This window comes from Danio rerio, chromosome 10 (assembly GCF_052040795.2).
Source record: "Danio rerio strain M-AB ecotype USA chromosome 10, GRCz13ab, whole genome shotgun sequence".
Taxonomy (NCBI): Eukaryota; Metazoa; Chordata; class Actinopteri; order Cypriniformes; family Danionidae; genus Danio; species Danio rerio.
This window is the reverse complement of record NC_141030.1, coordinates 14,624,726-14,639,328: the sequence shown is the minus strand read 5'-3', so window position 1 is coordinate 14,639,328 and position 14,603 is coordinate 14,624,726. Positions and strand designations below refer to the sequence as shown.

Sequence of the window (14,603 nt, the reverse complement as noted above, 5' to 3'; positions counted from 1 at the left end):
CCCCAGAGGAAACCCATGCAAACACAGGGAGAATATGCAAACTCCACACAGAAAGGCCAGTCAGGACTCAAACCAGTAACCTACTTGCTAGGGAATGGTTGTCAAATCAGTTAAAATAAATGACCAATCTATCAAATAATACCTGTCATGAGTATAACCGCAAAATGGCATAGAATAGTGCCTAAGTATGCAATTTTGGATGCAGCTTTGGATTAGACTTTAGCATCTCACTCAAAAATAAAATAAAAATATATATATATATTAATTTCCAATTTATTGAAGCTTACTCTTTTGAGAGAAACATTGTTATGTTCTGGACAAGGGCTGTTCTGGAGGATCACCAATACTGCATGTTTTGGATGACTTATTTGCCTGTCACACCCATTGCAGGTCTTTTAGTCTCTGCTAATGAGTCTGAATCAGGTGTGTTTGGTTAAGGAGACATGTAACACGTGCAGAGCTGGTGGTCCTCTAGGAACGTGGTTGAGAAACACTTCTAGACCAATATGGCTAGGTTCTATTCTTAGTACACAATAAGGCTGTGTGATTAATCGAAATAGAATCACAATTGCAATCTGAAACATTGCACTTAACTAATTGCAAGATTAGCAAGAGTTTGCAAAATGAAATATATTTGTATTATATAATTTCCCATGTGTGACAGTCTTACTAGCCAATTGAGTGAGCATACTTTCGCTCTGCCCAATCAGGTAGTTTGTAAGGGCTGTCTTAATGACACTCAATCTAGTAACAAGCCACAACAAAGTTTAATTTCAGACTTGTTTGCAGCTATGACACTGTATGAAAAAACATCACAAAGGCACCAGGAGATAACTAATGCCATAACACACTACTGTTTGCTCTAGAAAATGATGAGTGTTTAATTTCTGAATATTTAGAATCAAATTTTGAAAAAAAGTTGGAGTAAGTTCATATCTTTTCAGTTCAGTTTTCAGAAACAGGAGCACCCGGGGGAAACCCACGCGAACACAGGGAAAACATGCAAACTCCACACAGAAATGCCAACTGACCCAACCGAGGCTGAAGCCAGAAACCTTTTGCTGTGAGGTGAACGTGCTACCCACTGTGTGACCACGTCGCCCTCTATTATTTATTTGTTTTTTATTTTATTTTAATATATGAAATTGCAATATGCATTTGTAATATGCATTTGGGCGATGCAGTGGTGCAGTAGGTAGTGCTGCCGCCTCACAGCAAGAAGGTTGCTAGTTCGAGCCTCGGCTGGGTCAGGTGGCATTTCTGTGTGGAGTTTGCATGTTCTTTTTGCGTTTGCGTGGGTTTCCTCTGGGTGCTCCTGTTTCCCCCACAGTCCAAATACATGTGGTACAGGTCGCTAAATTGGGTAGGCTAAATTGTCCGTAGTGTATATGTTTCCCAAAGATGGGTTGCAGCTGGAAGGGCATCCGCGGCATAAAACCTGTGCTGGATAAATTGGTGGTTCATTCCATTGTGGCGACCCTGGATTAATAAAGGGACTAAGCCGAAAAGAAAATGAATGAATAAATATGCTTTTGGAGAAAAAAAAAAAAAGAAAAAAAAACACGTGTTTGCTCATAAGTTTAAATGGTGACAATATTGATATTGTTTTAGCTTGCCCATGGCAAAGAGCATAGAATCACCAAGAGGCGACACTCTAGTGCGATTTGGGAAACTACTAGATCAGGGCTATTCAATTAGTTTGTTGTGGGGGCCGGTTCATGAAAAGCATCCCAAACGAAGGGTCTGAGAGATATAACTTGCTATATGAGTGATGAAAAAACAGCATATAAGGCCCCATATGCTGTATATTTTTGCTCCTTAAGACAGCCACATTGGCTTTTTCTACATTAAAATGTTAATATATTGTATTTTGAAACTACATAGTATCAGTGCATTGTACAATAGACTTTTTTTGCATTTCTGAAGTAAGCTTCTTCTACATTCAGACACATTCATATGTTATGTTTTGAACTGCATAACAATTAGGGATGCAACAATTATAGATTTTGGTCGTAATATTATATAGTCTGAAGAATAATCATGCTTTCACGGTTATCACATCTAATGTAAATTCAAGCTTTATATTAGGTAAGTAGCTATTTAGATTAACGGTTGTCATCTGCATTCATGCATACATAATCATTTTATAATATTTCGTCTAACATATCTTTTGTTTACATCGCACTGAATGTCATGCACAACTCTCACAGTGAGATGTTTTCAACTGCGTGCGCCCTGAAAGACGCAAGTGCGTCGCTCCGCTTGTGCCCGCATATTGTCATATATTCTCACATTAGAAATAAGAAACTTGCAAGCGGAAAAGACGTGATATGGGAACGCTCGCTGCTATAGTTAATCCTGTGTGCGTGCGTATTAGCCTCGGTGTACTTCAAACTTAAAACTGGCGCACAGGCAACTTGGCATTTTGCAGCGGTTTCGTTTCGTTCTGCGCAACAGAAATGCGGCTAAGAGAGGACTTTACGATTAATAAACTGTAACTAATTAAAGCGCAGTTAATAGTGAAATAGGCTAATTGTTGCATCCCTATTAACGATATCAGTGCATTGTACAAATAGCCTTTTCTACAAACATGTTTTCGGCTGCCCACACCACTCGCTTATGACTCACGCACTGTGCTGCCTTTAACTGCAACTCGTGCAACAGACGCACGTAACTTTATAACTATAGTGGCCGTTTGTTGACTGAACTAAATTTATTTTTGATGTCTTTGTCACACTGTTTGGAGGACTGGAACAAAGTGAGATCCAATGGACAGCCGACAGCTTTCACTCCAAAATGGGCTGCTGCTGGGTGCTGCTGTTGCAATGGAACATTCTATTGAGTGTTGCCTTTTGGTCATTCTAAGCTCTTTGCCCGTGGTTAGGACTTTCTATGTTTACAGAAAACAATACAACTGCAAGATGGAAGTTACATGTTGAAGAAATGAAGTCTCCAAAAATGCATTCAACCTTTTATCTGTTAGAGCACCTGGGATAAGCTGCACTGAATGCTTATCTGTTTGTCTGAAGCCCTTGATATAAAGCATGTTTTATGTCTACATAAATTTGGGTTAAGTTGTGCAAGATGGAGTTAGAACAGAAAAGCTAATAGGTGCTAATGCTAACGCTAACACAACAAATAAAGAATGGAGACATTTTGCTGTAACAGAATTGATTACAAAAACTATGATTTACTGAACAGAAAAATATATAATTATATCCCCATGATCACAATTTAATTTCAACACAATGTTACTGTACATCTAATCTGAATGAACACACCATTTCATAAGGATAAACAAAAGATGAACACATTTTTATCGTCACCAGCCGCACTTCCAGTGTAACGCCAGCAAATTGCATGCTGTTTATTATAGATCTGAATTCGCCTTAGTTTGTTTCCTCTAGCACAATAGCATGCATTACTGTCTCATTTTAAAATGTTGTGCCTGAATTGCAAAATAGGACAGTGTGTATGAAACAGGATATTGTTGTTGGCTCCTTGTCATGCTCTGCCATTGTGTTTTGCGATCGTGAAAATAAATCTCCCACTGCTGTTTACATTAAATAGCAGGCAGGCACATATTCTTCCCACTGTAGAACCATTGCCAATGATCAGAGATGTAGATATGCCTGTAATTTCCTATGTGGGGCATTAACTAGCTCAGTGCATGATGGCTAAAACTGACAGCTAAATGTATATGTTCAAATGTGTTAAAGGGATAGTTCATACCTAATACAAATTTCCCCATCAGTTATTCACACTCATGTGGTTCTAATTTGTTTCTTGATTTTTTTTTTCTTTTAAACAAAAAGGAAGATATTCTGAAGAATGTTGTGGAAAAAACAATGGCATCCATAGTGAGAAAAAATGGATGACTTTCCTTTTCCATTATTCTATGTACATTTGTCTTTTTGTGTTAAACAAAAAATAAATAATTAAATAAAAACTCAAAGAGATTTAAAACAAGCAAAGGTAAATGATGACAGGATGCTAATTTTTTTGGTAACCGATGCCTTTATTGTGGCTTTAAATGAGATTATGGGACTGTAAACACTATTATACAGCATTTTTTTAACAGAGATTATGTCATTGCCATGCTATTTTTACCATATTTTTGCATATTTTTAAATACTTTTTATGTGATTAGTTTTAGACAAATACCACAGTTCTTAAAATCACAAAATATATCAATATACTTATAGTATTTATTGAATTAATACAAAATAAATTTGTGATTATTTCTACACATTATAATTATTTTGATGATCAGTTAATTATGTAATTAATGAAGACAAATTTTATTATTGATATTTTTGTAAAACCTTATTCATTGCATTTAATATGCTTTTGCCCATACATCTGTAATGTACTACTGTATTCACATAAGTGCTGGATGTATCTTGTGCATGTATACGGATGCTATCCATTGTTTATAGTTGTCGCTTATTTTTATTGTCAATAAGTTGCTGCAGCTTTACATTTTATCATTTAAATATTTAACGTGACTTAAAAAGAAAAATGCATGACCAGACTGTTTTGTTCTGCTTTCATAGTAAAATTTAAAATAGAAGACATCACCTTTTTGAAAAAGTAAATTATATTATATAACTGCATATTATATGGTTGACAGCTGTACTGTCCACCCTACTCGCACCTTAACTTAATGACAGATTGTAATGTAATAACGTGTAACTTTTGTAAAGCTGCTATGAAGCAATAATTATTCACTTTAAAACCCAAAAAGTTAAGGTAACTCAAACTATTTCAGAAAACTTTGCAACAAACTATTTAAGATCAAAAAGTAATCCTAATGAGTACTGTGAAGTTAATACATTTGATTAAACGAAGGAATTTGAGCACATTAAAACTCAATAAATTAAGAAAACTCAAATTAACTGAGTACTGTAAAACCCATTAAGTTAGGGGAACTCAAACTGTTTGAGGAAACCGATTGCTACAAACCATTTCAGTTAATAAAACTAATCTTTAACTGTGAACTTACTCCATTTAAGTTGAATAATGAGGTATTTAATTAACTTATTACATTCAAACTCTTTTCAAATGAGTAGAATTAACTTTGAATAAATATTGAGTTAACTACACTCATTACATTGGATAAAGTTGTCTGTTGGGTTTTAAAGTGTTGTGAAAACGCTATACAAATAAACTTGAATCAAATTACAGTTAATAAAAGTCACCATTACATAGGTATGCGCAACGTTAGGGTTAATGTTAGAATTAATGTAAACGTTAACAGTGGTGTAAAGTAACTAATTACAAATACTCAAATATACTGTAACTCTTCCTTGAGTACATTTTTGGTGCAGCAATTGGTACTTTAACTCCACTACTTTCCTTCAACCTGCAGTCACTACTTTATTTTTCTTGTCTATTGGGGCGTTACAAGTATGACGTCTATCAGACATTGGATTTTGGTTACCCTAACTGATGAATAAATATCAGTATTTGACATCAATATGATGTTGGTTTAAGATTTTGGCTTGACGTTGGATTTTGGTTACTTTCCAACACAACCTAAAGTCAACTAAATATCAATGTCATTTGATGTCGTAATTGGACATCAAAATAACGTTATCCTTAGATGCTGGCTAGACATTGAATTGTGGTTACCTGATATCACAACCTAAATCGAACCTAATATTAATGTCTTATGATGTTGTGCGCCTGCTGGACAATAATGTTACGTTTACACACATCCACAAATTACATGTAAATGCATCAGCTTTTAACAGTGTAATGCCCACTACTTACTACTCTTGAGTACTTTAGAAAGGGCTCATACTTTGAATAATATTTACAACAGATACTTTTACTCTACTTACACAAAATTTTTAGGCAAGTAATGTATTTTTACTTTAGTATGATTTTTCAGTACTCTTTCCACCACTGAGCGTTAATGCACATTTGATGGGATAATTTCACAGCAAATACGCATATTTTCATTGGTTTATGAGTACCCATGATTAATTATTAATTATGCGATTAAAAGATAATTAATGTTTTTAATATTATTAATTGAAAATGAAGGTAAAATCAAAATTCAAAAAGCCTATTAATGGAAAAAGAAAAAAAATATTTGAAAGTACAGTTAGCAAAATCTAAAAGATGGACCGTTCTAGAGCATTTTTTAGCAATATTTTTTTCCTTCAGTTACACTGACACCAACAATACACATAGGCAAAAAAATAAACAAAAAGTAATCCTGAGGTTTCTGAAATGTTCATTATGAAACATTACTTTATGTATATCCATGATTATTTTCTATTTTAATGTGATTAGTTGGTACTCACTATTAATTATAATGTGAGTTCCCCTTCGGTCGGGGAACTTTAGTGCTATTAAGTGGATTTGATCTTTGTGAAAATCCACGAAATGGGAGGATTCGGATCAGAAGCCGCTTGTCTGGAGAGTATTGAACGGGCCAATGAATGAAATGAATTGGCAGCGTAAGCTTGCGCAGGTGTGCTGCATTGCCAATTATCCCAGCATATAAGCACACCTGGAGCGAGCAAACGCCATCCTTTTCGCTTCAGATCCTTTCTGAGTGAGTCGATGAGGGTTCCTCTTGCTATTCAGCACTTCAGAGCGAACGAGTGTCTCCCGGTCCAGAGTGGGAAAGAGCAGTCGGATGCGATGGGCAATGTCATCTATCAGCGCGGTCGTAAGCCCGCTCCGCCCGCCGAGCCATCCACCTTCGCTGCTCCTCGCCGAGGGCGCCCGCCAATGAGTGCTGCCCCGCCCCCGCCTGCGCCTCCGGCCAAGCGGGCGCGCCGTACACCTCGAAAGCAGGCAGCCCCCCCTGCCCAGGGCGCCGTTAAGTCCGGTAAACGGACCGCGAAGCGTCCCTGAGACAGGCCATCCGGAGAAGAGGAAACTTGCTCTTTCCCTGCTGGAGGGCGGGGCCCCAATTACAACGGTACTTTTCAGTGCCACCAAAACATCAATGAAAGAGCACTTTTCCCCTTCCCAGGATGTGACAGCACGAACTCTGCCAGTCCGGGACGCGCTGCCTTCCGACTCGCAGATTCTACGTGCTACGCCAGTGGCTCACGAGCGCTGGGGGGACGGTCTCCCTTCCCTCAGCCCTCCAGGCCCCTCTCCGGAGTTAGGGTGCGGAGCCAGAGCGAATCGCTCTCCTCCAGCTGTTCCGCGGGACCCTCGTGCTTCCCGGATCAGCACACCCACTCCGCGCTGCCCCACCGCTGGTACGTCAGCGATTGTAGCGATGACTCCAATAGCGAGGGCTCTGTCTGCCTGGTTAGCGTGGGCCAGCCCCTCGCGGTGCCCTCCTGGCGAAGGGTGCAATCGAGCCAGTTCCTCCAGCCGAGATGGAGAGTGGGTTTTACAGCCCATACTTCATCTTACCCAAAAAGAGCGGTGGGTCACGACCAATCCTAGATCTGCTCGTTTTGAACCGCTGTCTGCACAAGCTGCCGTTCAGAATGCTCACGCAGAGGCGCATTCTCCAATGCTTTCGTCCTCAGGATTGGTTTGCAGCCATAGACCTGAAGGACGCGTATTTCCATGTCTCCATTCTTCACGTCACCGCCAATTTCTGCGGTTTGTGTTCGAGGGTCGAGCGTGGCAGTACAAGGTCCTCCCTTTCGGGCTCTTTCTGTCTCCGCGGGTCTTCACCAAACTCGCAGAGGGTGCCTTAGCGCCCCTTCGGCTCGCGGGCATCCGCATACTCAATTATCTCGACGACTGGCTGATTTTAGCCCACTCGCGGGAGCAATTGATTATGCACAGGGACAAGGTGCTTGGGCATCTCCGCCTACTGGGACTTCAGGTCAACCGAGAAAAGAGCAAACTCGTCCCCATGCAGAGGATCTCTTTTCTCGGGATGGAGCTGGACTCGATCACCATGGTAGTGCACCTCTCCAAGGAACGCGCTCGCCTGTTGCTGAACTGTCTGAGGGAGCTCGACAGCAAACTAGTGGTCCCACTGAAGTTCTTTCAGAGGCTCCTGGGGCATATGGCATCCGCAGCCACCGTCACCCTGCTCGGATTGCTCCATATGAGACCACTGCAGCACTGGCTTCACGATCGGGTCCCAAGACGCGCATGGCACGCGGGCACACACCGGGTCTCTGTTACTGCGCTGTGTCGCCGCGCCCTCAGCCCTTGGAATGATCCCTCGTTCCTACAGGCCGGTGTGCCTCTAGGACAGGCGTCCAGCCATGTTGTTGTTTCAATGGATGCTTCCAACACGGGTTGGGGGGCCGTGTGTCGCGGGCATGCAGCTGCGGGCCTGTGGAAGGGTGCCCAGTTGCATTGGCATATCAATCGCCTAGAGCTGTTGGCAGTGTTCCTCGCTCTCCACCGCTTTTTACCGGTGCTGGAGCGGCAACACGTGCTGGTTAGGACGGACAGTACGGCAGCGGAGGCGTATATCAACCGCATGGGGGGTATGCGCTCTCGCCGCATGTCTCAGCTCGCCCGCCGTCTGCTCCTTTGGAGTCACCCGCGGCTGAAATCGCTACGCGCCATTCACGTTCCAGGCACGCTCAATCATGCAGCTGATGCGCTCTCACGACAGCTGTTACGCCCTGGAGAATGGAGACTCCACCCCGAGTCTGTTCAGCTGATATGGGCGCGATTCGGGGAGGCCCAGATTGATCTGTTTGCTTACGCAAGTATGCGTTTCCCCCAGTAAACTTGCTCGCGCAGTTACTGTGCAAGGTCAGGGAGGACGAGGAACAGGTTCTGCTAGTTGCACACCTTTGGCCCAACCGGACCTGGATATCAGAGCTCTCACTCCTCGCGACGGCCCTCCCCTGGTGGAATCCTTTGAGAGAGGACCTACTCTTTCAGGGACAGGGCACCATTTGGCACCCTCGCCACGATCTTTGGAACCTCCACGTGTGGTCCTTAGACGCGAGGAAGACTTAGGTAACCTACCGACTGCGGTGGTTAATACCATCACTCAGGCTAGAGCCCCCTCAATGAGGCGCGCCTACGGCCTGAAGTGGAGTCTATTCATTGAATAGTGCATCTCTCGCAGAGAAGACCCCCAAAACTGCCAGATTAGTGTTGTGCTTTCTTTCCTTCAAGAGAAGCTGGACAGCAGGATGTCGCCCTCCACTCTTAAGGTTTACGTGGCCGCCATGTCCGCTTATCATAACGCGGTAGCTGGCGGCACCGTGGGAAAACATAACCTCATCATCCGGTTCCTTAGGGGTGCTAGGCGAATTAATCCATCTCGCCCCCCTCTCATGCCCTATTGGGATCTTGCCCTCGTTCTCACGAGTTTGCGAGCAGATCCCGTTGAGCCACTCGAATCAGTATCCCGCTCGTGTTATTTGCCCAAGGTTCCTACCACCCCCTTTAGAGATCAGGTAGTGAACCTGCAAGCGCTGCCCCCGGAGGAGGCAGACCCAGCCCTTTCTTTACTTTGTTCAGTTTGCGCCCTGCGCATTTTTGTGGACCGTACTCAGAATTTTAGATCATCTGAGCAGCTCTTTGTCTGTTATGGCGGTCGGCAGCAGGGAAGTGCCGTATCGAAACAAAGATTATCCCACTGGATTGTGGATGCCATTTCACTCGCTTATTCGAGTCGAGGTCAGCCGTGTCCCCCGGGAGTGCATGCACACTCCACTCGGAGCGTTGCATCCTCTTGGGCGCGTGCACGCGGCGCCTCTCTAACAGACATCTGTAGAGCTGCGGGCTGGGCGACACCCAACACATTTGCAAGGTTTTACAATCTGCGAGTGGAGCCGGTTTCCTCAAGGGTATTAGGTAACCCTTTGGTGATTGAGGAAACAACTCGGTAGGGTGTTGAGACACGGTTGCTGTGCCATTTTCCCTAACACGGAGATACGTGCGCCTTTTTATTTGTCAGTAAAGTTCCCCGTCAGGTGAGCCCTGCAGATTCCCCCGTGGCCCCCAGCACTGACTCAGCGGAGGAGTCACTTGCTGGCTCACTACGTTGTAGGTCTGCCCGCTGGTCAGCCCGCGTTTTGGGTATAGGTGCCTGCTATGCGTGATCCCCACTAGGCGATCCCATATGCTTATTCTGCCACGGTTAAGTCCCCCCCCTGGGCGGACCCGTGTCTTCCCTCTCTGCTAACCACTCTTTTGGTATGCGTACTCCCCCTTTTTAGGGCTAGTCCATATGTAAATTCTGCCATCTATCCCCCTTTGGGTAACGGATGGCCTCCGCAGCGTCCTCCCTATCGGGATTGCACGCTTCCAACGTACTGTCGTATTTTCCTAGAATTATCTAGATGCTCACGACTTCCCAAGAAATATATCTAAATCCGTAAGACTTCTGTTGAAGTAGGATAAATTAGGGCCAGGGACACGTTGAAGGACCGCGCCTCCCATGATGTGGGTGCGTCACGCTTGCTTTACTATCCCCTCATCAGAGGCATTGGTAAGGTGCAGTCATTATGGCGCTTTCCATAGTTCTCCCATTTCGTGGATTTTCACAAAGATCAAATCCACTTAATACCACTGAAGTTTCCCAACCGAATGGGAACGTTCGAGGTTACAGAAGTAACCCTTCGTTCCCCGAGGAGGGGAACGGAAGTGCTATACTCCGTCGCCATAATGACTGTCCCTTAGCTGTTTAAAAGTCTCTTCAGCTTAAAAGGATGGCGTTTGCTCGCTCCAGGTGTGCTTATATGCTGGGATAATTGGCAATGCAGCACACCTGCGCAAGCTTACGCTGCCAATTCATTTCATTCATTGGCCCGTTCAATACTCTCCAGACAAGCGGCTTCTGATCCGAATACTTCCATTTCGTGGATTTTCACAAAGATCAAATCCACTTAATAGCACTTCCGTCCCCCTCCTCGGGGAACGAAGGGTTACTTCTGTAACCTTGAACGTTAGTTGGTACTCACTGTCAATTATTTTAATTTACTGAGAACTTACTGAGTACTATTTACTGAGTAGTTGTTGTGCCACACATATTTTTATTATAAATTGCTTGAGACTTACCTGCCACTCATGAGGAAACCCGTGACCAAGGCAATGAGGATGATGCCCACAGTCACGGCGACAGCAATGATGGGCACCTGACCCTGCTCACTTGAGGCTGCTACTGCAACACACACACCACAACAAAAAGGGGTGGGATTAGAGCCTGTCAAAAATGTACCTAATTGCATGATACAAACTTGTAATTCTGGGAGGAAATTCAAAGATGTGAGATAAAAAGCTCAGCATGGTGAGCAAAATGCCTAAACAGGGACAGACCTATAAGCATGCAATTGTGAGAAGCACAGTGGCAGTATCGAGGAAATAATATGTGAAAGAATATTGACAAAGACAGAACTAAAAAAAGTTTAAACTTCTTAATTCTTCTGTTCTCATAATTCTGACTGAGAAAAAGGGGTTTTAAAATAGACAGATAATTTTGGTGGTAACTTGCCCAAACAAACCCTAAAAACCCTACCACAATTAGGATATTAATTTAAAAGAACCATCTGACTATTTTCTTCATTTATTCTTGTCAAACTGTGACAACTTTACATTAAATATTTATTTACCCATTGAGTGATTGATTAATATGTTATATAAATCGTCATATTCCTAATTATTAATAGCCCTAGTATATTTACTACTCCTGGATATGTTTTACACAGTGAATGCTCTTCCAAATTCCAAATTCACCTATAGTGCATGTCTTTGGGCTGTGGGGGAAACCGGAGCATCCAGAGCAAATCCATGCAAACACGAGAAGAACATGCACCACACAGAAATGCCAACTGGCCCAGCCAGGACTTAAACCAACGACTTTCTTGCTGTGAGGCAGCAGTACTAACCACTGAGCCACCGTGCCACCCTGGGAATTTTATTGGTTGATTAATTGATCGACGGATTGACTGACTGGTTAGTTGGTTGACTGACTGGTTGGTTGATTGACTGATTGATTAATTGACTGACTTACTGATTGATTGATTGATTGATTGATTGATTGATTGATTGATTGATTGATGTGCTACATTTTAGGACTTTTTACTGCATTTAGCAATCATTGGTAGATGTAATGCAAACATTATTTTTTATTGACTGGTTCATTGATTGATTGAGTAGTTGGTTGGTTGCTTGGTTGGTCGGTTGGTTGATTAATTGATTGACTGACTAGTGGGTTGGTTGGTTGGTAGTAATAATAATAATAATAATAATAATAATAACTTGTATTTATAGGCGTCTTTTAAAGCACTCAAGGACACCTTACAGTATGTCACAGGCACATTATAAAAACAAGAGAGAAGAGTAAAAAAACATAGTATTAATCCAGAAAATCATTAAAATCAATCCTGAACAGAAAGGTTTTAAGCTGGGATTTAAAATTGTCCACATGACAAATATCTAACGTCAGGGAAGTCCATAACTGTGGTGCTATGCAGCTAAAAGCCCTGCCACTAAATGTTTTCATCTTAAAATTTGGAACTGACAACAGTTCAGCCGAAGAAGACTTCAGTGAGCACCGAGGAGTGTACCAGTGAAAATATCAGAGAGGTAATCGGTTGCCAGGTAGTGAAGAGCTTTGCAAGTTAATAAAATAATTTTATATTGTGCATGATAAAGAACAGGAAGCCAATGCAAGTGAAAGAGAATTGGGGTTAAGTGTTCTGAAGCTCGCGAGCGGGTGACTACCCTAACTGCTGAGTTCTGGATTAATTATAATCTGTGAAGATGGTTAAGAGGCATACCAGATAGGAGGGGATTTCAAAAATCTATCCTTGATGTAACCAGAGTATGTACAAGGAATATGATTATAAATGATTATCATAAGAAGATAAAACAGATGTAAGCAATCCTTGATGAATTTGATCAATCTTGGCACAGAGAAAGTTGGAGTAAAGAACAAACTGAGTTGGGGCAAGTGAAAGAGAGTCATGTGACCTCAAGAGTTTACCAACTGTACAGAACAGGGTCCTAGAGTTCGAGAGTCCAGTGTTAATAAGACTCGAGTAGTAAGCTGATTTTTCTCTTTGTACTGCAGTCTTGTAAGCGGCAAGATGGTCAAAATACATCTGCTTATGGACTTCAAGACCAGATTTTCCAGAGTCATTCCAGGCGATGCCCTACAGCTTTTTGATGTCGCAGTTCAGGAGTAAATCAGGGAGAGGGGTTGGTATAAGATACGGTGAGAGTTCTCATAGGGGCCACAGTATCCAATATTTGAGACAGGCTATTATTATAAAAGTGCATCAAGTCAGAAGTAGAAGTGGAGATACAATGATTGTAAGAATGGTTTATCATTTCTTCAAGGATATTATGATCAATGTTCTTTATATTGCGAGAAGAGAAAGAACGTGAGGGTTTTACTCTTCCCAGAGAGAGACAGAGACATTAAAAAGTACAGACTTATGATGTGGCAACACCAGAACAACATACAAGGTCAAAAATATGCCCCTTGGAATGTGTAAGAAAATTAACATATTGGATAAGGTCAGCACTGTCCAGGATAAATTTAAAATCATTATACAGGGCGTTGGTGGTGTTATCAAAGATCAATGGCCCAGGAGTTCAGATCAATGACTGTAAAAAATATGGATGACGCGACAGCCCCTTTTCCCATTAAACACCTTGAGGGCAAAACGCCTGCTTGACGGGCACAAACTGTCGCAAAAGACTGCTGAAATTAGAGCCTGGACATGCGCAGAAGGACTGTCTGATGGAGCCAGAGGAGCCGCGAAAATGAGCGGAATCGAGCTTCCAACCAAACACTTTATGTAAAATCAACCACGCCCCTCGCACTTCTGACTTGACTGCCGGTATGTGCACTACTACAAAGGCTCGCTGATGTAAATAGAAGCACTTACATTTAAAAACGCCGAATAATGTACGTTTAAAAACGGTGTGATGTAAGCTGTTATGCTTTAATAAAAGCAATACATGCTGGACTGCAGAAATAAAAATATTTTATACACTCTAGCCTGAGTTAGACTAATATGAGCACAAATAATATATTCTCTTATAACAGGGTTGTTGGTATTTGTTATCTTCATAGGGGGTAGAAATAACACTTGTAAAATGTGAACAATAACATATAAACAACACGTACATTTTTAGAAAGGTTTTTATTTTTAATTAGCAACCAACAGAACCCAAAATATAGCCTACACACCATAACGATTTACCAGGCGGGAACAATCGTGCGTTTAGAAGATAAATACAGCAAGATTACTAAATATCAACAGGATATTTACACATATCAACCCTACAATTTGTCAATTTGGGCAAAAAAAACTTTTGCACTGCACTATTAATACAATGTCCATCTGCTGCAACATCGCTAGTATATTGTTTATTGATTTTCGCTTAAATTGTTTATTTATTTAATTTTATTGCCTCCCCTTTCATTTGGTTTATTCGATAACTTCATTATATCTGGTAATGAGGAATTTACATTCATTTTAATGTTTAGTTAAGGTTTTCAAATAAAACGCCAACAGTAAATGATGTAAAAAAATAAAATCTAACATTTACAGCTCGATTAGGCTATATAAGATTCGGTTTCAAGAACCTTATAATGTTTTATAACAGCAAATTCAGTAGATTACTTAATAACATGACAAAACTTAAAATGCAGAGACGTCCTGTAAAGCAAGTTCAAATAA

The 14,603-nt window shown here is 41.7% G+C and overlaps 1 protein-coding gene across 4 annotated transcripts in view; it reads right to left on the bottom strand.

The window, feature by feature from the left end:
- unm_sa34860 (un-named sa34860) overlaps positions 1 to 14,603 on the bottom strand; it is a 196,526-nt gene that overhangs the window by 38,399 nt on the left and 143,524 nt on the right. The window contains exons 8-9 of one of the 4 annotated variants that reach the window (XR_015500869.1): positions 10,868 to 11,071; positions 4,011 to 4,375 (exon numbers count right to left, since the gene is read on the bottom strand). Coding sequence is in view for 2 of the 4 variants with exons in the window: in XM_087270253.1 (XP_087126379.1) it covers positions 10,969 to 11,071 (103 nt within the window). In the remaining 2 variants the exon portion in view is untranslated. Of the gene's footprint in view, positions 1 to 4,010; positions 4,376 to 10,867; positions 11,072 to 14,603 lie in introns of those variants that run through there. The other 3 variants (XR_015500870.1, XM_087270253.1, XM_087270254.1) reach the window with 3 other exon arrangements.